Source organism: Agelaius phoeniceus, chromosome 6 (genome assembly GCF_051311805.1).
Source record: "Agelaius phoeniceus isolate bAgePho1 chromosome 6, bAgePho1.hap1, whole genome shotgun sequence".
Lineage (NCBI taxonomy): Eukaryota > Metazoa > Chordata > Aves > Passeriformes > Icteridae > Agelaius > Agelaius phoeniceus.
In genome coordinates this window covers 13,527,512-13,554,972 of record NC_135270.1, presented here as the reverse complement: position 1 = coordinate 13,554,972, position 27,461 = coordinate 13,527,512, and the positions used below count along the sequence as shown (strand labels likewise).

The 27,461-nt window shown below is 40.6% G+C and overlaps 1 protein-coding gene and 1 long non-coding RNA gene across 8 annotated transcripts in view; one reads left to right on the top strand and one right to left on the bottom strand.

Moving 5' to 3' along the window:
* Positions 1-2,591, bottom strand: part of PDE3B (phosphodiesterase 3B) — an 82,873-nt gene extending 80,282 nt beyond the window's left edge. For 2 of the 6 annotated variants that reach the window (XM_054635567.2, XM_054635568.2), the window contains exon 1: positions 1,347-2,591. In XM_054635567.2, the coding sequence (XP_054491542.2) occupies positions 1,347-2,342 (996 nt within the window). In that variant the 5' untranslated portion in view covers positions 2,343-2,591. The remainder of the gene's footprint in view (positions 1-1,346) is intronic. The other 4 variants (XM_054635569.2, XM_054635570.2, XM_054635571.2 and 1 more) reach the window with 3 other exon arrangements.
* LOC129122015 (uncharacterized) lies at positions 1,731-26,566 on the top strand. Of its 2 annotated transcripts, XR_013182715.1 has the most exons (5): positions 1,731-1,920; positions 2,784-3,039; positions 4,109-4,244; positions 22,995-23,054; positions 25,717-26,566. It is a non-coding gene; the product is annotated as an uncharacterized LOC129122015 (long non-coding RNA). The 2 variants fall into 2 exon arrangements; XR_013182716.1 differs by lacking the exons at positions 22,995-23,054; positions 25,717-26,566 and adding an exon at positions 11,299-11,556.
* Positions 26,567-27,461: the final 895 nt, after the last annotated feature.

The window sequence follows — 27,461 nt, the reverse complement described above, 5'->3', positions numbered from 1 at the left end:
CCTACATATCTTAACTGCTAATAAAATATTTTAATGTTTCTTTCATTGTATGCATTAGATAATCTGCAATGTACTGAATGAGTTAGTTCTGAGGACTGTCACAGCATACTTGCATTTTAACCTTTTATGCAGAAACAATTACTGTATTAATCACTGTAAACAATTACTGTATTAATTCTGCTGGGCAAACTCAGGGGCTGAAATGCTCGAAAACCACTCCACCGTTTCAAATTCACTTCGTATTTCATCAGACCTAATTCACAGTCAATCACAAGACCTGCATTATAGAACAAATGTCAAGGAAAAACTAGAAAATTTCATTTGGCACGGATGAGTTTCAGCCACGACAGTAACAGACGGGGGATTCTGCAGCAACAATCACTTCGCAGAAACTGCTCACTTGCGCGTTTATTAAATACACTCCCCTCATTCTCCCTCCTACAACGGGCTGATAATCCACTTGCAGCAGCCTCGGGCCAGTTCCAACTCAACTCGATGTTCCTGCAGTTGACGTGCAAGTGCCCAAATAAAAACAAACTCCCCCACACGCACGGGGGTTTACGCTACAAAAAACAAGACTCATTGAAAAGTTTTCCGGGAGGTAGAAACCAACAGAGTTCCATTCAAGAAAACTGAGCGTTTCGGGCATCCCTCCAGCCCCTACTGAACAGCTCTCTCTTCAGTAAAAAGAAGTTTCTTAAAACCCATCAACCCAAAACTAACGTTAACTTAGGTGGAGCGAGGAGCAGGGGGTGAGAGAAAGGGAGAGAGAGGAACAAACGACAGTAATCTGCAGGGCAGAAGGACAGCTGCCACTCAAACAACGCCAACGCTCGATAAATAATATCCCTCAAAACCTGCTATTTCTTTAGCTCTTGGTAATGGTTTTGTCGATAGAAAGCGGGAAGAACCAGAAGTGCCGGGCAGCTTAGAAAGCTGTGGTTTCTTTCTCTCGGAAAGGCTGCCAGACGGTGGGGGGCTTCGGAAAAAAAACCTAAATAACACGGTTACTGAAAGCTGAAGCTGACTGGCTTGAGGTTTTGCTCTAATCAATAAGAACGGCTGTTTAATAATTGAGAATTCATAAAAAAGCGAGCGAGCCTTCTGTCCTACAGCAAATACATTATTATGATTTATCACCCACGCAGAAATAAAGGGTTATATCGATTCTGCAGAACCAAGCTGAGAAACCCACTAAGGGACTAACATTCTCCTCCATTCCTCTAGCAGGAGTTTGTTAGTGAGCAGACATCCAGCACAGACACACACAGCAGTCAGGAAAAGCTATGGAGTGGCGCTCACTCACTCCTCCGAAAGTTTCTCCTTCAAGTTTCGGAGAAACCTACCTGCTCTCTGGAAATGCAAGGCAACGAGGGTCTCCTAAACATTTTGCAGCTGCCGTAGTAGCTGACCGAAGTTTCCCCTAGGGACACGCAGCTAGATCTCCTCCTGGGTCTTATCACAGGCACTTTTTCCTCCACGCTGGGGAGCCGTGGGTGGCGGTGATGCTGGTGGTGCGCTCCTCGGCTCTGCGCCGAGAAGATGCCGTGCTCCCCGGCACAGAGTGCCAGGAGGCAGCCTGCCACCCCGACCGTGCCGGCCAGCAGCGGGCCGAGCGCTGGGGGCAGCGCCTGGAGGCTGCTCAGCGACACCAGCCACACCAGGCTGCAGAACACCAAGACGAGGAGGCTCCGGCGCAACTTCAGGGAGCTCTGCGGCAGGGTCAGCGCTGCCACCGAGACCAGCACCGTCAGGAGCCTTCCTAGGAACATCCGCGGCTCCTCTTCGTGCCCCTCCGCGGGCAGCAGCCACTGCAGCGCCACGAAGTCCCCCGAGTAGCAGCACAGGGGCAGCGCCAGCAGCCACCAGCGGGTCGTGCCGCCGCCGTGCTCCCCGCGCCGGCCGCCGACCAGGTAGCAGGTGAGGAAGAAGAAGGCACAGGCGATGCTGAAGAGGGGGCTGAGGAAGCGGGTCAGGCACAGCAAGGCGTGCAGCGGCCGCGGGCTCCGCCAGCTGCTCCCGTCCTGCTGCTCCCGGGCGCTGCCCCGGCCGGGAAAGGCCAGGAGCGAGAGGGCAGCGGCGGCCAGGACGCCCAGGGCGAGCCGAGCCCGGGAGGAGGAGGCGGTGGGAAAGAGCAGCAAGGAGAGGAAGCTCTTCGGGGGGTCCTGCCGCAGGGGGGTCGCGCAGCTCTTCACGTATCCGTTCCGCAGGCTCTCCGCGCCGCCGGGCAGCGCCGCGGGGGCGGCCGCCCCGCCGCCGTCCGGCTGCGGGCAGTGCTGCGGGGCTCTGCCGGCCCCGGGGGGGGAGGCGGCCGCCGCCGCAGCTTCTCGCTCTTCCCTCATGGTGGTCGGGGACGCGGCAGGGGGAGGACGGCGGAGAGGCGCGGGTCGCGCTAGCTGCGTCCCGGCCGCGCCTCCCGCATCCCTTCAAGAGAAGGGAGCCGGGCTGAGCCGCCGCTCGTCCCCCGCGGGCAGCGGCGTCCGCGGCATGGTGGGTGAGGACGGGAAAAAGAGAGAAAAGGTAAAAGTCTGGCTCGCCCGCTCGCGTTCCTCAAACGGCTCCGGCGGCGGGCACTCGCTGCCGCCTCCCAGCGCCCAGCGGCGGCAGCGGCCGCGGCGGAGCCAGCGGGGGTGGGAGTGAGGCGGGGAACAGCTCCCCTCGCCCGCCCCCTGCCTCCCCTCCGCCTCCCTCCCTGCCCGCCTTCCCTCCTCCGCCGGGCCCCGCGAGCCGCACTTCCCGCGATCTTTTTTAAAATATAAATCTGTATGTCTGTGTGTACCCAGCGGCCCCCCGTGCGGGGCTCGGCCGGCCCCCGCCCGGCGCCGCAGCCGCAGCCAGGGACGATGAGGAAGCGGTGGAGGGGCAGGAACGCTGAACCGGCGCGACTTTGTGCTTTATTCTTGTCATCCAGCTTCGAGGTGCCGCGGAAAAGTTGTTCGTACGGGTATAAAGCACACGCAGAGTATCGAAGTGTTTTCCCTCTAAGGAGCATCACTTTTTCCCTTTTATTCCTTTTTTTTTTTTTTTAATACCTGAGAAGTAAGTATGGATTCGAGTAATTATCTACTTTTTTTTTTTTCCCGCCGTCGTTAACTGAGTTACAGACTAGACCTCATTGCACGACCAGGTTTATTTGCACAGCTAATACCTTTGGAATGGATGAAAATAATAATTTTGGAACAGATCATTGGAAGTGTTTAGACTGCTGTAAGGGAAAACAGGCAGCTAATGGGATTTTGAGTAATACCTTTGCTCATTTATTCTGTTTGGTTTTTTCTGGAAAAGTAACTGCTAAGCACTTCTAAATTTATTATAATTGTGCATGTTTACCTTGTTACTTAGAACAAAAGTCCTTTGAGCCATGTTTCCACATAATATTGTACTGCTTTACTTACACTGGTTCAGAAATCAGTTTGGGTAAGTCAGTGGTTGCACTTTTTGCCTATTTTATTGAAACAAGGAGCTCTTGGAATTATTTGCTGCCATTGCTTGTAATTCCCTCGCTGTGAGCAGCCCCCGTGTAGCAGCTGGTTTGTGAAAGCTGTGGGGTGGCAGGAAGTGATGCTGCAGGACACGGGCCTGAAAGCTGGCCATGAACAGAAATCATCAAGTGTGATTCCTGACAGAAAATGCACTATGCAATGGCAAATACAGTCATTTGCAATGGTAAATTTCCCTCCTGTACATGGCAGGGAAATAAGTAATGATTTATTTTTTAAAAGGCAGATCAATCTGGTGGAATTTTAATACCATAGTACATCTTTCTCTGTTAGAAGTACCCCTTCACTCTTTTTCCAAAGGGAAAAAAAATTCTCTCCTGACTTGGTACACTTAACAAAGATTCTGTGCCATCATATTGGTTCTAAAATGTTTTTGAAAAAGGAAAATGTGTAGTTCCTTTGGGATTATATTCTTACATTTTCTTGTATTTGTTAGTGATATCAACTGGACCACAATCAAGTATACTTGTAAATGCTTTTAAGGCTGAGAAATACCTTGCTTTTATGCATATTCTTTTTTTTTATTATTTATTCCCTTGTATTCAGCTATAAATAAATGCATTCCAGGAATAATTCACTGGTGTAAACACCTTTGGGTATATTTGCAGCAGTGGAGACTGGGAAGTGCCTAAGGAAGACTACAGAGACAGGACATCACATGAACCCTAAATACCATGGATGCAACCATCTGTGGCTTCAGCACTTTCTGAATCAGAAGTGGTGTCTTATTCTTCACAGTTCTGGGTAGGTTTTTAATTCAAAAATTTGCCCAGTCTTTTTTTTTTTTTTTTTTTTTTTTTTAATTTTTATTTAAGTCCACATAGGCTTTTAGCATCTGCAGAGTAGTACAAGAAAAGGTCCCTACTCAATGCAACTTGACTACACAAGTGTGAAATATGGTTGTTTTTTTAAAGTTTCCTACCTGTCTTGATATTCTTCTCATTTTGATAGAAACAATGAACAGTTGCTCTCTAGTCACCTTGACTCTTCGATTCATGATTTTATATCTTTCCTCCATCTTGCATTTATTTTCTAAGCTGAAGAGTTTGGGCATATTTTTTCAGATTCTTTTCATGTTACTGGTTTTTTGTTTGGTTGGTTTTTTTTTGAGCACCACTATATGCTTTTGGAGCAGAGAAGACCAGGAGCTATACCCAGTATTCAAGACAGAAGCCCAGTCCAAATAATGGTTTCTTCCCTTATAATTCCTGTCTCTCATTTGTTTTGCTTTGCTAGGGAAGTGATACAGCAGATAAACTAAGCATTGTTGAAAGTGGTTCTGTTGAGCATTGAACACTGTTTTCACAGTGTTAAGTATATAGATCCCAGGCCCTGTGTTCTGATTGTTAACATCTACATCCACTAGATAATTTTATAGGTAAGATTAGGGGTTTTTTCTGTGTTTACATTACAGTTATCTACAGTAAATTTCACCTGCCTATGAAGTCAGTGCTGTGAGGCTGTAAGCACATGCTCCCAGTCAGTAACTTTGTATTAACTTTGTATTAAAGTATATTAAGTATACTTTACCACCTTCCCATCTTTTTTCAAATCATTTATCATTAAATTAATTAGCTTTAATTTTAGTGATCTGTGTGCTGAAGAAATGTATACATTCCAAAATGTAATAGGAATATAGTTGGTCTTTAGTAATGTCTCTGTTGCCTAACAACACATCCTACCACATTACAGGACCCTTTCTTGAGGAGTTTCCAATCTAATAATGAATTTCAGTATAAAGAAAACTTGGTTTGAGTACTTTAGTGTCTGTTGTAAATTAGAATAGCATTAACTAAATTGTTCCTTTTAAGAGAATAATTTTTAGAATAAGGAAATAACTTCCTTATTAGCTATTTCTTAAACAAATAGAGAAAAACATATTGTTTTATTAAAATTGAAGACATTTATGTCAGGGGAATGTAATTTTTTTTTGATCATCCTCCAGTTTCAGTACCAAAACAAGATGGGTGGCTCAGGGATTTGAGTCAGGTTGGCTGTCTCTGACTATCTAATAATAATAAATACTAATATAATTAAATATTCCTTTTAAATAATGATAAATAAGATTTTCCAAGTTAAGTCTGATTCATCGGTGGCCTCGCTGTCTTTATGCCGAGGCAGCTTTCTTGTTCCTGCTTTTCTTATTTTCTCCTTTTCCTCCTGAGCAGAGGGAATGAGCCAATGTCTGGGTGAAAGTTTGGCTGCCAGCAAGGGCCAAGCCACCACAATAACCATGTATACTCAGCCCTGGAGATCTGATCAGGAAAATATTGTTAAATCTTAGATTTTCATTGCAAAGACTGACCCTGCTACCATCACTGTATTTTAATAGAGAATTTTCATTTGTTTGGTCAAACTCAAACCCAGACCTAATTTTAAAGTGGAATTCTTCATGGATGAGACTATGAAAATACGGTGTTTATACCCACAGCATACTGGCAGTAGAATAGAACAACTCATAACTGTTTTGGCAGCAAAGACTTACTTTTTCTTCATTAAATCTATACTAGCAAAATTCATAAACTGGTGGTATCTATCTCTACAGTGGAAAATATTTACTGACTTGATTGACAATTTAATATATGTTGTCAAGTTGTGTTTGTTAGTTTCTGTTGATCCTGAGACATGTGAAGTTCCTTTTGCTGATTAAACTTGCAAACACTTAAAATCAGATTTTGGGAAGATGGGTATATATTACTTTGTAACTCACTTCAGAAAAGCATAATAATGATGAATATTTTGGATAGAAATAACAATATTTAACATAAGAATATGAACCAAAAGCAGTCATAAAACAGTTAATTTAAATTCTCCTAATTCAGAGGATAACTATTTTAATAGCATTGTTTTGAAGGTTTGCTTGGGGTTTTTTTCTGGCTAAGGAAATTGCAAGTATTTATTTATCCAGCTACCTCCACATTTTCCAGTGTCATTATTCCTAGTGATCCCTACAGTGATAAGTGGTCAATGACCCTCACATAGGATGAACTACAGAAGTTTGACAGACCTGCCTGTTATTCATCACAGTGGTAGAACAACTGCAACAGCACAGTGGCATTCTGCTAAAAGCTCACATTTTCTCCAATGGGTTATTATACAGGCAGAATAAAATGCCTTCTTAAAAACCAACCTTGTCTTTTTTCTCCCTAAAAAGAGAAATGCTTGTTTTTTCCTTAATTTAGTGAAAGAAAAAAATAAAAAGGAAACTCACTGGGAACTACACTAACTGGTAGTGCCTCTGTGTGAATGTCCCCATTTACACACTCAAACTTGCACCGAGAGACCTTAAACTAAATTTAAATGTCGTTTATCAGGTGGTGTCAACTGCTGATTATCTTCATCCTTGTTTTCTGTACTGGTTTGGTATCACTTCAGAACACTGCCAATAATAAAATTGATGTGTAAAACTTGAAGGAGTAGTTTTTGAAATTGAAAAGCTGATTTGTAGTCTTTGCTTATTGGATTGGCAGAAATGGGTAAGCCATCAATATCAGCATTTCTCAGAAAACAGCAAGGTACTCCTTCATCCAGTGAAGGACCTTTATATTCATAAAGGAGGAAATATTAAGAAAATAACACAGTAAGGTGTAGAAAAGCTGAAATTTATTCAAGTGGATTATTCTAACAATTGAAGACTAGGAGGTGAGAAATCTACATGGGGACAACCTTATACCTAAAAAGGGTCAATTTCCTACAACTAGAACTCTAAAAAAACTTCACCTTCTAAGGGAAAACATTGCTGGGAACCTATGACTAAGATATGGCTAACAAACAGAATTTTCACTAAAACCTGTGCTGGGGGATGTCCAGTACCTGGACTGAGCACTGCTCACACATCCCCTTGCAGTGCTGTGCCAGCTGAGAGGCAAGCTGGAGCTGGGGACCTCAGAGCTGAGGGGAGAAGCACAATCTCCTCCTCTTCCAAAGGCTCCCTCTTGCTGCTCTCTTGTGCCTCTCTAGAGAGCTGTGGCACAGGCACAGCCGCATCAGGGCATGGTTGTGCCTCAGCAGCTCCTGGCAGCAGCCGCGTTCCCGCCTGCAGCACGGCCCTGCAGAGACCGAGGGGCTCTGGCGCTTCTCCTGCAAGACACAGAACACAGAGAGCGTGGGGCTGAGCCCTCTTGGGATGCCTTTGGACACCCCTGGAGACGCTCTGGCCTGGCTGGGCTGTCCTGAGCTGAGGCTGCAGGAAGAAGGGCCCTGGCCGGCTCAGCCTGGTGTCCCTGGGGCTCAGCCCCTGGCCCTGATTCCTCAGCCAGGGCCTGAAACCCCCTCTGCCTTGTGGCCTTGGGCTGAGTGCTGCCCAAGAGGTCCAGCCAGGAAGCTTCAGAGCTGCCCAGCTTTTCTCCTCCATGGGGGCTCTCATGCCTTGCCTGACCCCAGCTTGATCCAAGGCCTTGTTTCCTCCTCACCCATGCCACCATCCCACCTGCCTCACCTCTCCCTCACCTCTCCCCAGCATCTCCAGAGCCTTCTGCCAAGGCAGAACCTGAGGACAATTTCCATCAGCAGCAGCTCCAGGGCTAAATCCAACAAAGAATCTGCTGCCATGACCCACAAGGGGTTAATCTCAGGGCCCATGGCCTGCAGCTCCCTGGCCCAAGGTGTCCATGTCCCCCTCAGGATGGCTGGAATGGCTGAGGGGCTGGACCAGCATCAGGAGCACGTAGACTCTCAGAAGCCACTGGGAGCCATGGCAGCCATGGTGCTGCTGTAGGTTGAGCTGCCACTGAGCACACACCCTGGCCATCTCTCCGCGCCAACTTCTGCTCGTGCTTTGGGCACAGTGACAGGCTGGGGACAGTTCCCAGCCACCATGCTGGCCCCAGAGGCTGTGGTGTCACAGAATGGCAGGATCAATTGGCTCGGGAGAGCCCTGTGAGATCCCTGAGCCCATCCCCAACATGGCAGCTCCCGCAGAGCACTGAGTGCCACACCCACTCTTTCCTTGGATTCCTCCCACAAAGGGAACTGCACTACTGCCCCAGGCAGCCCATTCCAATGTATTTTGCCCTTCTCTGGGCAAAAGTTCTTCCTAATGTTCCACCCAAATGTTCCTTGGCACAGCTTAAAATCCTTGTTGGCATTTGCTCTCTCATGTCCTTCCCTTCTCTGAGAAGGCTGGCACTTACTTGTCACTAAGTTGCCTTTAGGCAGAAGAAGAGGCTTTGCCCATGAGTGCTGGTCAAATTTTTAGCCATGCCAAGGGGCTGCTTATTCTTTCATGTCCCTGGGATCTTGGGAGTTGGAGCACAGTGTGGGCCCAGATACAACAATGCTGCTCAGTGAAGGGGGCCTTGCTTGATGCTGCCCAGCAATGCCAGAGATGTGCTCCAGGCCTTGGTGGCTGCACCGCCTGGAGCAAGTGCCCCTGGCACAGGAGGGATCTGGAGCCTCACACAGAGCCCTGCAGGAAGGATGGAGAGGCCTGGAACTGCAGGGGATTCTTGTGGTAGAAGTGCAGGACCCAGCCCTTGGTTCTGTTGAACCTCCTGCCTCTCCCAGAACTGGTTGATGCTTAAGGCACCATATGATAGAATACCTGCACCTGTGTAACAGTGGCTAATGATATTATGGCCTCTGTACACAAACAAATATCTTCATTTTCTATTTTTTAGTTTCTCAGTGAAAATGTGTCTAGATTTCAAAATGCTAACTTTTTTTTTGCATTGTCTGTTATCTGTTTCAGTGTAGAATAAGTAGATAGAACTGATAACATTATAATGACTCTTATCACTCAAGGCTGTAATCCTGGCATCCTCTTCAGACTATTGCTTTTGACCCACACATCCAAAATCTGTCTAAATTTTACCCCATCCATTTGAATATTTCTTAGTTTTAATAATTGCTGTCTCTTTTTACTGCCCAATTTTATTTCTTTTTTGCCAATGCCCTGTAATCTTGGTATGCACAGAGATCAGCTCTGTTGAGAATTGCTTTTGTTTTCCCCTCAAAGCACCTTTTTCTCATGTTCTGCAGACACATGAAATACAGACATTTGATTATTCCTTCCTAATGTAGTGCTGCAATTCCTATCGGTTTCTCGCTGTGTGGACAACTTTTCCATCTGTTTAGAAACTTTGGACATAGTTGCCCAGCTCTTCAGTTTATAAAACTTTTTTGTGCTTTCTTTTGAATGAGCACAGAAATGTTAGGTAAATTCTAGAAAGTCCTCTTTAAAGTTTCTCTTCAAGCACTTCATACTATTAACCATCAAATTAACAACAATCAGATCTGATTGCATGTAAACCTGCCCTGACTGTAGTCCTTGCCCTTTTATTCATGGTGAAAGAAATTATCAATTTGGCACCTAATTTGAAAACTTTCACATAGTAATACTCCAGGAAATGATAAGACACATCAGTGCTTTCTAGAGACTCCCTTTTGGCTTTCTCATCCTAATCTGGGATCATTTGTGTGGAAAGTCTTGTGTATGATCAAAGAATCAGTAAATTGATGCCATGTTCAGGGAATAGTATTCTACTACCTGACTACTGGTGAGATGTGGAGCATAGGAAAGAAAAGGTGGGAAGAGAGTACTTACTTTGTGTGCAAGTTCTGAGTTAAGTTACTGCTTTTGCTGCTTTTCTTTCGTGCATATCCATTAGGAATTCGATAGCCAAATATCATGTTTTGAATTGGCTTTTCTTTGAGTACTAGGGTTTCAGAAATTAATTTTTTCAATTAATTTAAAGACAGGATTACATAGGCAGTAATTGTGTCTGCCTCAACTTTTTTATCAGTTATGCATCGATGCTTGAATAAACAGAGAAATGGCATTATTACAACATAACCAGTTAGCAAAAAAAAAACAAAAGAAAAACCAAGCAAACAACAAACTAAAGAAACATTTTGCCTCCAGAAAACCCATGAAAGTGTGGCTCACTTAGCACTTAGGTAAGTCAAAAGTTTTGACCAACTTTCATGTGGTGGCAATCACTGTGGTTACTCTGTAGAAACGTGCTGCAGCCAGCAACTGGAGCTGCTTGGATCATCTCCTGGTTTTCCAGAACATGTGCTACGTGTTCTCTCTTTAATGTAGCCTGTATTAGCTGCTAAGGTTCATCTCCAGTGCTGAAGACTGAGAGAGAGCTGTGGTGGTCTGTAGGCCACCAGACATAATGGGAACAAGCTCCTGAAGGAGGTGGCAAAATGCAGTTATTGGAGGAATTCAAAATATATTGGTGAAAGAGACTTCTTGTGCAAGCGTATTCACTAAGCATGGTGTCAGTATTCTTGCAATTAGGTGTTGTCAATCTGTCATGTCTAAGGGTGACAAAGAGATTCAGTTGTATTCCACATCAAGCAAAGCACTCACTTTCAAAGTTACAACACTGTGATCTTCATCATGTGGCAGCAGAGTTACTAAAAATTACATCTTCTTGCTGAATTTCTCAAAAAACAGGCCCATGGGAAAGAAAACTGGAAAAGGGTAATAAAAAGTAAGTTGTTTCTCGTATGATAAGGTGTATTTAATGGTTGTTGTGCTTGTCATTTTAAGAAGCGTGGGCAATGCACTGGAAAGCACTGGAAAGATGGAGTTGCTGTGGAAGGCCATTGTTAGATGAGATTTCCCATTTCTAGTGAAGGAAAATATTCATGAGATGATCTTTGACAAACTGATGGTGAAAGCAGAAATATTGTATCAAGTTAATTAAACAAGAACTCTCTTTAGAAACTACAAGGACAAAAATCTTTCCTATGCCCATGTTTTTAGATTTTTGAGAAAAAGCAGCAGCATGTTGGCTTTTGGTACTAAATCCAGATGCTTCCACTATTTTATTTTTTTAAATCGAAGAGATCATCCTCCTCATCTGAACAAACTGGGACTCTTTGGAAATGGACCAACATGTGCAACCCCAGATAAGAATGTAATGATGCACACCTCTACAGCTGAAATATGTTTCAATCATAGCCAGGCTCTCACTTTGAGGGTGAAAACATCAAAAAATATTTTTAATGTTTTACAAACAGAATTTATTGATGCTGATGTGATTTCCCCAGTTAGGCCATGTATAATCTACATGTCCCTTCAAATAAAATGAATTGTCTAATACTTCATATTGAATTTATGGAAAATTTTCATGGAATTGCATAACTTTTTAAAACAGCATTTTTATGCTATATATAAAGTAGAAATGAAAAAAATATTGAGAAGTTGTTCAGAAAGTACACATTTAAATAAACTTGGATGTCTTTGGCAATTGTTTTTTCCAAGGCACCATGAATTTGGATGTTCACATCCTATCAAAAATAAAGATAATGGGCTATCACATTCAACAAATAGCTGTCAAAGATCTGGTTTTATGATACTTGAGAACTGTGTAATTATTTTTGGTACTAATTTTTTTGCATGAGCGTATTTAGAGAACAGTGGTATAGTTTGGGGGGGTAATAATAAAAATGTAGGAATTCATCAAACATTACCAGATTTCACTTTTTCACCCAATTATTCAAGTACAATTTGTCATTCTATATTATAAGTGAAATTGGAGGTTAATAATAAAACAGAGGTGACTTTCTTCATATGCAGCATTTCTATAAAAAGTTTATTTTATGCTGAATCGTGTTTTATTATAAAATCTGCACTTCCAATGAAATAGCATTAAACTTAAAAATGCATACTAATATTTCAATGTCAATTCAGTTCTTAACTTGCTAATTGAAATTTCTGTCTTGAATTGAAATAGAGGCATTTTATGGACTCTGCTTATTAATAGAGTTAAAGATTAAATCTAACTAGGGAACTGGTTTGATTTTTCAGAGAAGTCTGACTTAATGAATAAGCATCAGATGCATAAATATATTCTGAGAAAGATCAAAATCAGTCTGAATCAGGTCATTTATTGGGAGGGAGAGGGGAGAAAAAAATGAGTTGAGTATTTCAGTCAGCTTCCCTCATTTCCAGGTCTTTCAGATACCCATTTTATTGACCTTAAATCAGTAAGACAGGTCCTTGTTAATTAACATTCTTTTAAATTCTGTTAAATTGCTAAAATTGCATTATACTGTCAGCAGGCATAAAATAACCCAGTAAAGAAATTTGCTGAATTGTACCTCTTCAGGGTCTGGCCTGTTTCAGCACATGCTTGAACATAATCTCAACTGTTTTGCTTGGCTGTATTATTCCATTCAGTTTTGGGCATGAAAATCTTATAGACCTTAATGTATTTAGAAAATCATCAGACTTTAATGCTTTCTTATGGTAAGTACTGGAACCTTGAAGAAAACAGCATCAACAGAGTTACTAATGGTTTTGTTAACAGTTCAATAAAACTGGAACCTTCAGCTTGAAGTATCAGGCTGCAGATGTCTGACAAATAGTGGGGATATGTACAGTATCTTACCTCTTGAATAAAAAAAATCTGGACTTTTAAGCTTTCTGGTCTTCTCTATTGTTTGGAGATTAATTTTAATTTTTAGCATTCAAAGCAACAAAGGACTAACAAGACAGTTTATGCAAGCAAATCTCCAGAACAAAAACATGTTCCATAGAAGGAAAAAATGTAACAGAATCCTGTAATTGTGACTTAGTAATTATATCTGCTAGAGATGCCACATGAGATTAAAAATACAGCAAAATTATGCAATTAAGCTAATTAGCTCATTAATGTGGAAGTATTTTGTCATTCTAATCACAGAAGGAATTCATCTGAGTAAAAAAGCAGACAGGAATAAATTGTGGTAGGAGACAGAAATTGTCTGGTTTAAAATTGATAAATTTATGTGGTTTATGTCTGTCCTCTAAAACCTAAGCACCTGCATTTCTTAGTTAATTTTATTTTTATTACTTGTTAAGGCCAAGTTGCTGATCACACATAACCTAAGCCTTCTGTGTTGTTCAGGAAGCCATCACAGGCAGTGAAAGCGTTCCAGTTTCAAACAACTTGGCTCAGTAATTTTTCCTATTTAAGTCTACTTTTGTAGCTAAAAGTCACTTTTGTTCCTCATACAATACAACAGGATTGCTTAGCATTTGTAATCAATACTGTGTAAAATTGCAGGAATTCATCAGCCTGCTCTTAGCATCTTAGCTGAAAGTCCTGTTGGCCATTTCTTCATGAAGTTGTGCCAGGGGATATCTGGAAAAGGTTCCTCACCCAGAGGGTGTTTGGGCACTGGAACACCCCCCAGGGCAGGGCTCACAGCACCAGCCTGGCAGAGCTCAAGAAGCTTTTGGACAATGCTCTCAAGCACAAGGTGTGACTCTGGGGTGTCCTCTGCAGGGCCAGGAGCTGGACTTTGATCCTTGTGGGCCCTTTCCAATTCTGTGAACCACAGTTTATTGAAAGCAGTAACTATTGAGACAACTCAGAATTTACCACATAAGAAGCTGCACACTGAGTGAAGTGAAATGTTTTTTGTAATTCTGATGGGGTTGCTGCTTTTGTCGCCTCTGTACAGCACAATGATACAACTCTCAATATTTATAAATAATCCAGATGTATTTAGTTGTCAAAGGCAAACAAATAGAGGTAGAGCAGTGTCACAAGATCAAGTAACACATAAATGACTGGATCATTTAACTCAGCTATTTTTGTACTCAAAACTAGTGCTTATCATCCTAATGCATGATGTTACAGTAAGAGGAGGAAGAGTTAAATGTGGAAATGTTTTCAAATATTTCCAAGATGTGTATTTTTGTTAGTTGATATTTTTAATAAGTAGGATCTTTTAGAAAATTGTTAACAGAATGTCTGAATTGACTACCTAAGTAAAAATAAGGGTATGCTATGGAAATTTTATAATTCTAAATCTAGATAATGCAAGTTATTAACTTCTGTTGATTAAATGTTATGTGCTTATTTATAGCTAAAATGAGCCCAGCATGCTGGTATACAAAGTAATGGTGTAGAAGCAATCAGCCATGTGCACCTGCTGGACCTTGCAATGAAAGGATAACAATTGACCTGCAATAGCAGAAGCAGCACATTTCTTCCATTGCTTTGGAGTTTTTTTGCATTTGAATTTACAACAAACTTTGAGGAAAGGACCTTGAAAGGAAACAAACTGGACACAGCAATAGGTTTTTAGCAGAGCTGATTAGGGAAATCCAGACGTTGACATTATGATATCTTTGCACTTATGCTCAATTAGTAGTAACGAGCCAGCAATGACTGATGCTTAACATAAGAAACTCAAACACTGTACAAGCCAAGAACTGTGTTTCAGTTTACATCATTAACTGAGTTCCTATTTGTCATGCACTTGCAATATCATTTATGCCATTCCATAATGTTTCCTGTTGTGATTGTTTAATTGTATGTCATCTAATCGCTCTCTACAACTCCCTGAAAGGAGGTTGTAGCCAGGTGGGGTCAGCCTCTTCTCCCAGGCAACCAGTGACAGGATGAGAGGACACAGTCTTAAACTGTGCTAGGGGAGGTTCAGGCTGGACCTGAATTTGGAAACATTTCTTCACTGAAAAGGTTGTCAAACATTGCAATGGGCTGTCCAGGGAGATGGTGGAGTCACTGTCCCTGGAGGGGACCATGGTCTGCTGGACACAGTGGTGATAAGTCAAAGGCTGGACTTCAAGGTCCTTTCCAATCTAAAGGATTCTGTGACTATGTAAAATTTTATGAAAGCATGGAAAAAACTGTCTCAAGGGTTTTTTGTAACCTGAAAATCTGTCTACTTCAAACTTGACGGAATTTTATTTACATTTGGAAAAAATACTATATCGATTGCAAGTCATATGAAACACATATATCTTATTTTCTTATAACTACTAGTGTAACACTGACCATAAAATGAGTTACAGATGTTTTTATTTAGTCAACATTCAAATATTTTTTCCAGAGCAATAGATATCACATAGTAAATTTCACTGCTACAGCATTCACTAGCACTGACCTACAACAAACTACACTGCTATATTTATTTGAGTATTTTTTACTGCTGCATTAAAAATGTTTTATTTACTACAATTAGAATGTTTATTAAACATGAATACTGTATTATGCCAATATATTGCTAGAGAGAAAAGCATAGTGAGCAAACAATTTACAATTAGTAAATGAAGTGAATACGAACCTGTATTACCCTTTATTATTGTTTACTTACTGATTTGTAAAAGTTGCTGGTTTGTAATCTGTTTCTCTGTGACTGCTGCTAATTACAAAGACTAAAATTCATAATAATTAATGCCTAGTACCAGTGTGTGCTTGGTAACAGTCTGAAAGTTTGTGATTCTGGGCCACTTTGGTATTTAGTACTTAATTATTGTAGGGCTTATTGCAAAATAGCAGTTTCCTGAATGTAGGTCTCCTAAATGTATGCAATCTTTGAGATTTAAAATACTACATACTACTTTCATTATTTGATGTCTGAAAATTACAAAAAAAGCTATGTACCAGGAGGTTACCCAGATACCAAAGCAGCTGAGTGACACACTTTAGCTGAAGTTCTTTACATCATATATTCAAATTGCTGCTGTTAATTCTGAAGCACTTTTGTATTAAAAAATGATCATTACTTGTCAGGTGGTACTGTTAATGTTCGGGTCTAAACAAAATTTTATGATCTTCAGTTTTGGCCTTGATTTCTTACTGTGAAGTTGTTTAAGTAGTCCTGATCATTAAAATATTACATACTTGGCATATTTGCTTTCTTTAATGCTGAAAGTGAGGAATACATCAGCTACACACAAATTAAGTTTTGCTTTTATTTATTGCCATGTCCCCTTCCCATGATGGATGTAATTTTTTTATGTGAGTTCTGAAAGGATTGGAGGGGAAAAGGACAACAGCATTCTAGTTTTAAGGAAAAGTTTAGTAAAATTTTCAATGCTTTCTGATATATTAGAAGAAGAAAGATATTTTTCAAGACTCAATAATTTAGTTGTTAAAAGGTACATGAGACAGTTGTGGTGTTAATTGAAATCCTGAGATGTATCCTACCCAGTTACCCTCCCTAATCAGGTCTTCTCCACAAACAGGTCTGTACCAAATCTGATGCTGAAATTAGCATATATCTGAACAGAAAAACCTTGAATTGCTGTAAAATATAATAATCTGGCATGTAAATGAAAATAACTAGGTAATTTTCAGCTTTTCAGTTGAGAGGCCTAATTCTTTACTGCCTAGCAAAACAGGCCTTAGAGAGGATAGGCAGGATACAGCTTTAATATATATAAATCTTATACTCAGGCTTTGGACAATAATTATCTATAAACACACTTCTGAGAGGTCTAGCTAAAAGCCTTTTTTTTATAGTATACACAGGAATATATTGACCTGGGATGTAAGTGAAATGAGTATATAATTGATTGTTATGTGGTATAAGTTCCACTTGCCACAGCAATATCCACAAGCACATTTGTTTAAGTTTGATTTAACCTGAAACACAGATAAACTACTTTTATAAATGGACATGATGGTTTAGAAGATGTTTGTGAAGTCAGGCCAAGTTTTAAAGTTACTTGAAAAGTTTGTATCAAGTGACAAAATGACCTGCAGAAGTTTAACTTAGGTGAACCTAAACCAGTAGAATGGGGTACTTCCCATGAATTTTTAATTGCTTAATCACCAGGAATAGTGCACAAATGCAAATGTAAAATTTTTAGATATGGAATAGAAACAAAATGTTCCAAGAGTCAAAAGCTCTTTCTTCTAATTAGAAACCTCCTATCTCTTTTTCTTCCTTCCCCACCTTTTTTCCCCTTCTGCTTTTCACTTCATTTTTCAATAGGACAGGCTACAAGACTTGAAGAGCTCAGGCTATAGGACTTGAAGGGCTCACTTCTTAAAAAGCTTTCTTGGTGATTAGGAGTAAGCTAAAGATACTTTGTTTGAATAAAGCAAAGGTTCCATACTCTTTATCAGCTGATCTGTTTCTGTTCACCCTGAGAGCCTTATCTGTACCAGTGCTCCAGGCCAGATAATCTTACTAAGGGCAGCAGGGTGTAGGGGGATACAATATAAGAAAATAAAGATAGTATAGAAAGTAATCTTACCCCTTAAGGAGTTGCAGCAGAGCCAATTATTAGAGATTGGGAACAGGCCTGACTTCAACAGGCTGCAGCTGTAGCCAATAAGAAGAGTGTTATAAAAGAGTGGATTGGTTAGTTGAGGGGGGACTGCAGTCAGTTGGTTATTGTGAGAAGAAGGAAGAGGCAGTGCCTGGAGGAGCTGCCTATGGGGAACATCAAGGAGGTATGAAACTCTAGCAGAATGGAACCCTTGCAATGTAATGACAATAGGAGCTTTGTAATGTAGTAACAACAGCAGGGGAGGGCACAAGTATCAGCCCCCCTGCATAATGACAATGGGACAATAAGCACAAACCTATTTCTACTAATTGAGTTGAAATGCCTACTGAATCAAAATGATTTGTTATTTCATACATTGTGTAATGCTGGCTCCCAACTGGAAACTTTTTCTGTTTTCTTACAGCTAAGAGGGTTTTGGCTGCTGCTGGATTTTTTAGTCTACGTTTTTTGGGTAGAGGGTCCTGAGAGGTGCAATCTTAGCAATTGTTTCCTAAATTGATCTTAGCAATTGTTTCCTAATCTCAGATGATCATTCCCTTTACACTAATAGCCAATATTCCTTGGCAACTTTCTCTTTATACCCACTGAGATCATTAGCACTATTGTTAGGAGCATTTGTTAATTAGGTTTTGGAGTTCTTCAGGACCAAATATCAAAGTACCTTATTATCTCACCAACACAACTAGAGAATTGCTTCTGACCATTGTTTCAATGAGATTTGGGAAAGAGCAGCATTCCAAAGACAAAACTATAGTAGAGGAAATGTATTTGAATATGTGTATAGAGGCTTTGCCCCAGAGGTCCCGGTTGCCCTCGATGGGCTGCAGCTGTGATGTCCTTAATTGGGCTGCAGCTGTAACTGATGAAGATGACCGGGATAAAAGAGGGCGGGTAAGCCAGTCAGGGAGAGCCTTGGAGGAGCCCTGACCTGAGAGAGAACAGCATGCAGCAAAAGGAGTCTGTGAAGATCTGCAGCCATGAGAATACATCAGAGAGGTATGGACTTTGGAAATCTAATAACAACAATATGGGACTCTAGAAATAATAGAAGAACAACAATTGGGGACCCCGACGTGATAGTTAGCAGAGCATAAGACAGCCGAGAGCTGTGGCAGCCAAGAGCTGCGACAGAACATAGCCTTTGGGTCAAGGAGCTGTGAAAGAGTATGGCCTTTGAGCAAGGAGCTATGTGGGTGTTGTACATGACCTGTGAGTCATGGGAGAATGTGGGTGTTGTGCATGACCTGTGAGTCATGGAGAAATGTATGTATTGTAATTGAACATCTGTATAACTGTTAACTTAAGTAAAAGCAAAGGGGGAAATATAGTAGAAGAAATGTATTTGAATATGTGTATAGAGGCTTTGCCCCAGAGGTCCCGGTTGCCCTTGATGGGCTGCAGCTGCGATGTCCTTAATTGGGCTGCAGCTGTAACTGATGAAGATGACCGGGATAAAAGAGGGCGGGTAAGCTGGTCGGGGAGAGCCTTGGAGGAGCCCTGACCTGAGAGAGACCAGCATGCAGCAGAAGGAGTCTGTGAAGATCCGCAGCCATGAGAATACATCAGAGAGGTATGGACTTTAGAAATCTAATAACAACAATATGGGACTCTCTAGAAATAATAGAAGAACAACACAAAACCCCATACCTGGGACTCTGATTTCTGAATGAGACCTTAGTGTGTCAGCTCCATGACCACTGTGGCAACTGGAGAAGCCGTTTAGACCTGCAACATCACGTTATTTGTTTTCCAGACACCCCTAAAACAGGCTATTGCCTGCTATCATATTGTTTAAGGAAAAGATCTCCCTGTGATCAACATCTTTAGCTCCCCTCCTGACATCAGAAGTACTTTTCAAGGCTGCTTCCCTAAAAACTCAGGAGTTACTTGTGCTCCATAAAAGACTGGACTCTTCAGCCTCATTTCAGTTCCACATTTGGAACTACCTTGTGTGCTTCTCAAACTATATCCACGTGATCTTTGACCATCTGGTGACCTTTATCAGATTACTGCCTAAAGATTTTTGCCAGAAGTTTGACACTCCAATTATTGAGGGTCATATATCATCTAGAACAATCCTGCAAGCCTCACTTGACACAGCAGGGACAGCAGTCTGGGCTTTCATGGCTCCCTTATTTCTTAGAGAATTTTCTTGGCTTCTGTTTTTCCAGGAAGAATAAAGCCATTATGAAAAAAGGGATTCCTGAGCATCCTTTCCGAAGGGGGTTGAGCTGGAATATCATATCAGAAGTAAGCAGTAGTGATAGGAAATTACTTACTCCTCTACTGGTTGTTTAGTCAAGTTTTGTCTTTTCTTAAAGTATAGACTTTTTCATGGATGAGTCTGAGGAACTTTATTTTTTGAATGTTCATCTCCCTACACATTCTCCCAGGTCTTTGTAGCAGACTCTTACTTCCTTGGCTAGAAGTTGTGTCTGAGAGACTTGAGATGGGAAGGAGGTATGCTGTCCTCTCCAGAAGTAAATATATCATGTATCAGACACATTTGCTAGCAAGCTGTCTGGGTTCTTGAATGAGCTGGGAAACAGATTATGTCAGTCAAGCATCCATATCACATGCAGGAAGTCCATGCCAATGTTCTTGAGACTTTTCTACAAGGAATGTGGTTAACCAAGAACTGCTCTTTCCATGGATGTGAATAGGAAATGCCAGTCTTTTTACTCCAGAGTGGCTTCCAGGCTCTTTTGTAATCAATTGTTAAAGGACACAAATGCATTCATGTCCCCCTTTTTTTTTTTACAGCCTGGAGTGATTTTTTTTTCTCTTCAGAGAAATACCATAATTAATAGAAGAACAAGTAAAAGCCAAATGTATTTGGCCAAGTAAGCTTAATTTTCTATGTGACACACAGGAAAGACTTCTTTCTTGTCTTTGTCAGGAATTCTGCTCTATTTCTAAGTTCTAGCAGCTCAATCTATTTGACTGCCCTTTTAGCACTGCACTTCCAGACTAGTACCCTCCTTGGTTTTGTTGCTGCAATAGTAATTGTATCTTGAAAGGTTTGCTAGTTTATTTTTCTCCTTTATCTGCTAGTTTTCAAGTAGGTTTTGAGTATCATAGTTGTTTCTTCTGCTTCTCAACAATTTGGAGTGGAGAAATGTCAGTTGAACTCTGAAGTACTTGTGAATGCTCATCACAAATCCTTCATAACCCAGCCTAATCTTAGAGTATTAATTGATAAAGAAAAGGTATAAAAGAACATATACAAAGATAGATATATGTTTAAAAAGTTATCAACTATTTTAAGAAAATACCTTAAAATGGTGATAATGCTTATGTAGCAGTGCAGATTGAGAAATGGCCTTTCATGAGCTGAGAAACATTCTCTGAAATTCACATTTGCTTCACTTTGCAGAAGTGAGTGTATGAGTTCACCCCTGGCTAGAAATCAGAGAAAGTTGGTCAGTTTCTAACCAGCTCAAAAGTCTGCTAAAGGAGAGTTAAACCCCTCCCAAGCATGAAGCACTGCTGTTGTTTTACTGGTATACTGCACTTGTACAATGCTATGTTACTAAAAACTTGGTAAAAATATGAATGTGCATAATGAAGTTGTTATAGTGTCAATTCCTGACCTATTTTTCAATTTCTTTCCTTCTTTGTGGCTAATCAGATTTAGGCCAAAACCCAGAAGACCATTCACAAATATGTAGCTGGAGGGTGATACTCAGTATCCAGATTAATCCTTTAAACTCACTAGGCAGATATTATGATATGGAATTTGGAAATTTAATCATGTAACTGTTAGCTTTAAATAAAAGCAGAAATACAATATATTTTATATGCTTTCCTCATTTGTTTTAAATTTGGCAGTACCAACTACATGTTCAAGATCTAAGTAAAAGTGTGGGTTTCTGGGTTACACTCTCGAGAGCATTACCAGTAAAAACCCACTGGTAATGCTCTCAAGAGTGTAACCCAGAAACTGGATTTTAAAATCCAGGTTGAATATATTCTGAAGAAATCATTGAGTCTGATTTTCATTTTAGAAATATATACTGATGTCACTTTAGAAGAAAGCTACAATATGAAAGAGCAAGCTACATACACAAGTGAAGCTTGGTTATTATTGATAGGGAAGCAGCACCAGGGAATACACAATGTAATGTGAAGTAAGAGATTTTTTGGATAAGATCCTAAACAAATTAACTTAATGTTTAGCTTTAGAGGCAAAAAGAGTATTTTTGTCTGAAACTAACCTAAATAATGTGCTGAGTGTTGTGTACAGGTAATAGTGAGAATACAGAATTTGATAAAAGGAGCATACTGTTTGAAAAGAGATTATTTTGTAACTTTCACTCATGTGATTTTCTGCAATACAGAAAGAAATACAAATCCATTCATATTTACTGCTTGCTGTGAGGCAAGAAGGTGTCCAGGGCTTTCTGGTAATTGTATTGATGTAATGCATTTTGAATTGCATAACAAAAAATTGATAGCCTCTATCACAGGTCCCTTCAAAATCCTAAGGCATGCATTCCATTTTCAACCTGGAAAATATCTTCCTGTGCTTATTGAGTATTAGAAAACAGTTGAAGGGGTCTATGTAAGTACAGGAATAGTCTTCTGATTTCACAGTTTTTCTTTTTTTTTTTTTTTTTATTTTCTGTGCTCCAAGTGTGGAACCTTTCATTTGGTAACAACTTTTATCTGAATAATCATTATTCCCATTTGCTTAATGATGTGATAAACACAGCTTAAAAAAAAATATTTTCGTGCTGTGGAATCTGTTGTGAATGAGACATCTGTAGTTACTAATTTATTTGATACATACTTCCTAAAATTAAAACCAGACATGCAGATGTGTGACTCTGTGCTGATATGTTAATAACAAATGCAGAGCTCTTTAGATATTCACTCAAGGCAGGGTTACATCAAGGTGGTCTGGAATTAATTTAAAGCCCTTTTGGCCCATCACTGAATCCTTCCAGGGACCAGGCATAGAAGCCAAGGGTTGTGCCAAATACTCTGGATTTAGAATTATCCTTACATCAATGGAATTTTTTCATAATTTAAGCATGTGTGATGCAGTGTCTGAGCTCCGTGATCTGTCCGAATTATTGCAGACAATGGACACAGCAGTGCCAGAAGCTCTCTCACATTTGTCAGGACAGGCTTAAGTTTCTGCTTGCATTGTTGTTAGTTTAGGAATAATTGCAATAAGGATGACAGTGCCAAACAAAATTTGTTCTATGAAAACTGGGACATGCATGACAGCAAAGCTGTTAAAATCCATGTAGCAAAATTAGGGGCTTGGCAAAAGTAAGAAAAAAAACCCTGGCTGATGACAGCAGGATTTTTAAGACTGAAGCCTACTCAAACATCTATTTTTTCCTGCATATTAATTCTCTATTGATGTCTTTCCTAATCAAAAACTCAATCCACAGTAAGAATAGGCTGAGTTGCTTTTCAAAAGATGTGGTCTACAAATACCAGAACCATTGCCTAAACAGTAACAATTACAATGTTTATCTCTCCCACAGAACTTGAAAATGCCTGTAAAGAGAAGTGTCACATCAATCCTTAATGCTTTGCCATGGCAGGTCAGTCCTAGGGCATTTTCTCTCTATTTTTTTTTTTTAATTTTAGTTTAATATCCTCCAGAAAATTTGTTTCTGTATGTAAATGTCTTTCCATTTTTCAAGCAGAAATTTTTGGCACCAGTAGATGCGGCAAAAATATTGTGAACATTTTATTGTGTGATCTACATACAAGCACTCATTGTAAAATATTTATGGCATATAAATGCATAAGTAAGAAGGTAATACTTTGTCTACTCATTAATTTAATATGACAACAATGTTGGTGGTAAGGAAATGGGATCCATTAGTGGTCTCATGGCTTCATTTCTGTGCCACGTTGTTATTTCCTATCTGTGATGATTCTTTCATAGGGAGAAATTTTGAACCTAACTGAGATAGTGTTTATTAGTGAATCTGTTCACCATTCTGTCTCAAAATGTTATATATCCACTGCTGAAGGTTTGATGATGCTTTGGTTTTGATTCAGGTATACTTAAAAATAGTTCCAACAATATGAATCAAGAGAGCAGTTAATATATTTGAAAGAGCTTATGCAGCTATATGCCCACCGAAATGGATCTTTTATCCACAGAAACTTAGTAACTGCCATTCTTTTGCATTGAAATGAGAAGCTTAGCAGACTTTCTGATAACTGCAACAATACTTTCATAATGCTCCATAAATTATGATAATCATTCTTCAGTTGTATTTTGATGACTCAGGCAATTCTATGTGTGCTGTTTAAATCATAACTTCTAGGCTAGCAAGCAATTTACAGCTCAAAATATATTTTTCTTGTAAAATAAAAGCATATTATACAGAAACTCTTCCTCACTCAGAGTGAAGAAATAAATTTCAGGTCCAAGAAATAACCAGCAATAATGCCCATCTAAATTCATTTCTAAATATATTGTTGGTCCCCATTCAAACAAGAACCTACAAATAAAAACTATTTCCATGACCAGGATATGCTACAACAGCTCTGCTGTGTTGAACCTTGTGCCCTTGTTTGTTCCAGAACTGGACAGAAAGAGCCAGACTCTTTCCTGCAGCTCTCTTTCCACAGGGATTATTTAAGCCTGCTTTCAGCATTGCCTGGTCTTTCCTAGCCAGCTTTGATGATCAAGCAAGGTTAGTTGCCCTGTAGGCCTGTCCTGAAAAGGTCAACTGACGTCAGTCCACAAAAGCTAGGGATTAAAAAAAGTAAGGAGTGGACTTTGAAACGTGCGTAACACATTTTATGACAAAATAACATCTTTTGTGACAAAGTATTCCTGTGATTTAAATTGGTCAGTACTTTAAAAATGGCAAAAAAAGCCTTTGGCAACATGAAGGCAAGTTTGTCATAGAGACTGAAATGTCTGCATCTCTACTAATGTGCCAGCAAAAGAATAGGAAAGAAATCTAGTATAATTTATATAGAGAGGTTATTTTTTCCTATTAACAGTGTTAATACAAAATGATAGGTTTTTTTCTTTGTAAGGACTTCTATGATTGTCTTTAAATTATTCTAAAGACAAGTATGTACATTTATAGGTGCTGTCAATTTTTTATTTTTAGCCTTAACCTACTTGATGAAAATGTTATCAAATACTACATATGTCATACACTAAGGCTTCCAATTAATTAAGTAGTCTTGTTAACATATATCTGTTAATGAAGCAAATCTCTTACCTGTATTAAATCCAAATATGGACTGCTCACATTGTCAAGGCAGTAAGACAGTTCTCAAAATAACTTAGTCAAAATGCTCGGTCCTGAGCGCATTATGACAGCGCTGCTATTTGTGGGCAACCACTTGTCCATCTGACAGGAGTGGCTCTGGGATCTCTCCTTCCCCTTCTCCAAGGGGATGGAGGCACTGCCTTCATTCAGTTTGTCTCTTACTCTGGCACAGCAATTTTCTTCCTCCTCCTTTGGCAGTCTGCTGTGCCTAAGCAGCACAACATGCAGCCCCTGGGAGTGCTCCCAGAATGTCACCACTGACCTCAGAGGAGCCAATCTTTTGCCAAAATACTCCATCTAACTACGGGAACACAGCACACAGGGGTTAATGTGGGCTGCTGGTGAGTGGTATCCCAAAAAGGGACTTGCAGGAACGTTGTTTCCTCTCGTGAATCAGCAGAAGCGGAGGCATAATGGCCTTGCCTTTCAGTTGCTGTACATTAATCTCTGCAGAGCAATGCCTGTCATCGCTCAGATGTCAGATGCTGTTTATAACCCTGCTGGAAACACAGCATAGAATAAAACAGGCTCATTAGTTTCTCTTGAGACTGTATATGCATGGTTTAGGTTAGCTATGCTTTCACTGCTGCACTGAGCTCAAGCATTGCAGCAGCAGCGTTGGTAGCTCGGACAGTTGTTTAGTCTGTGAATCTGTCCAGTATCTCCAATGTCAATCTCTCAATACATGACCAAAAGCCTGTGGTGTGTTCAGGTGCAGAGGTTTCCACAGCATGGGTATGACAAGACCCAGAAGTAATGGGGTCTGCTTTTAATGGCACCCTGTACCAGCCCTGCAGGACAGAGAGGCATTGAATCTATTCAGCATCTCTGTGCCAGCTGTGATTTGGAAAGAGTTCAAAGCCTTTCCTGCTATTTACACTGAGAACTTCTACTCCTTACTGTTATCCTTTACATGAAGCTATTCCATAATTTGAATCCTTCTTTCTACTTTTCCCAGTGCCACATCATTTCAAGGGGGGAAACGAGTCACGGCCAATGTTCAACGGTGTCAGATGCAGCATGGATTTATACAAGGGCACAGCAATGCTTTGTTTCTCTTTCCTAATCATTCCTTACGTTCAGTTTGGACACTACTGGGCACTGAACTTGTGTATTAATTGTTCCAAAGTCATCCTGGTTACCAGGTTGCCAACTGTGACATTTAAGGGGAAAAAAATATTATTTTCTGTGGAAACCCAGGCTACCAGGAATATTTCTCTGTCTGCTCTGGTGTGTCCTGACCCCCAGGGGAGCACTGACTTTGGCTCTCATTCATGGAGAAAGTTTCCTAGACTTCAAGATAGACTGGAATCCACAAATTGTGAAATAGATTATAGAGAGTAGTGTTGCTGAGAAATTTAGGTTTTGGGGTTTTTAGTATGCTGTGGATAGAAGCAAGATGGAGGGCACAGGGTGTTGTCCTGGGTTTTTGCTTCATGCTTCTTCCTTCTTCTTCATGGGTTTGGGTGGCATTTTGTAAGGGCAAAAAAGCCCCCATTGTGGGCTCTTTGGGATCAGTTATTGGGTTAAAAGGGAAAATAATCCAGGTGTCAGTTCTTAATTAAGTAGTTTAGTCTTAAAAGACCTTGTAACAAGAGATTGTTAGCCATTTTCTGCTGTGCTAATGAAAAGCTGCCCAACTCACAGTAGTGAGACTGTTTTACTGATAAGAAATAATCAACACCTGAATCTGAACATGAACTACTGTCTCAAGCACCTTCAATGCAGACCCAGAGAAACTGATAGTTTTCTCCTTAGATTTTTAATAAGTAGTTCATTTAAATGAGAGGATAATTTTAGCTTTACTTTTCAGTCCTGTACTCTTTTACATTGTGATGTCTTGATGTAATATATTGATTGCTGCTTGTCATTCACTTTTTCACTCTGCAATTAAATTTGTAATATATGCAAAATACTTCCCTTCTGGTGTGATGCCTTTGTTATCTGAAAAAGAGCTATTTGATTTTGCCTTGTTGATTTTGCCTTTCTCACCTTCTGAATCAACACCTACATGCTCAGTTCAAATACTTTGATGAGGAATAGGCTGGGTGCTCTTTAGCACCAGCATGTCAGGATCTCTAGCTGGTCAGAGTGACCCTGAGAAAAGTTAGAAAGTCTCTTTTCCCAGCCCAGCGCTTGAAGAAAGAATCAGAGCTCTTAATTTCTCAGTCTCAAGGTTGTTTATTTATTTATAAATAGAATTCATAAAATCTTTTCTCCTGTCCTGCTGAGGTCTGCTCAGCATGGCAGTCAGAGGCACTCTGCCTGCCCCCGGGGTGGTGTTATGTCTTTATACTAAAAACTACATATACAATGTTTACAATTACTTTCCAATACTTATCACCTATGTTAGACAGTGAGTTTCTACTCTAAACCAATCTAAAAGTGCCAACATCACAGCAGAAGATGGAGGCCAAGAAGAAGGAGGACAAAGGCTGGATGTGCCCAGATCCCTCTATCTTGCCCCCCTAAGTCCCTGTTCTAAAAACTCCAAAATCTACTTTTTCACCTTGTGATAAATTCACTATCATTCTACTTAATTTGTTATGGCTTGCAGATCTTCATCTAAGGTTGGTAACTTGCTCCACGGGTCATAATCAAAACCACAGGCATTTCGGGCTCTGTGCCAGGGTCTCTTGAGCCCCCTGGCAGAGGTCTTGGCTGCTCAGGACAGCCAGAGGGATGTCCTGGGTCCTGACACCA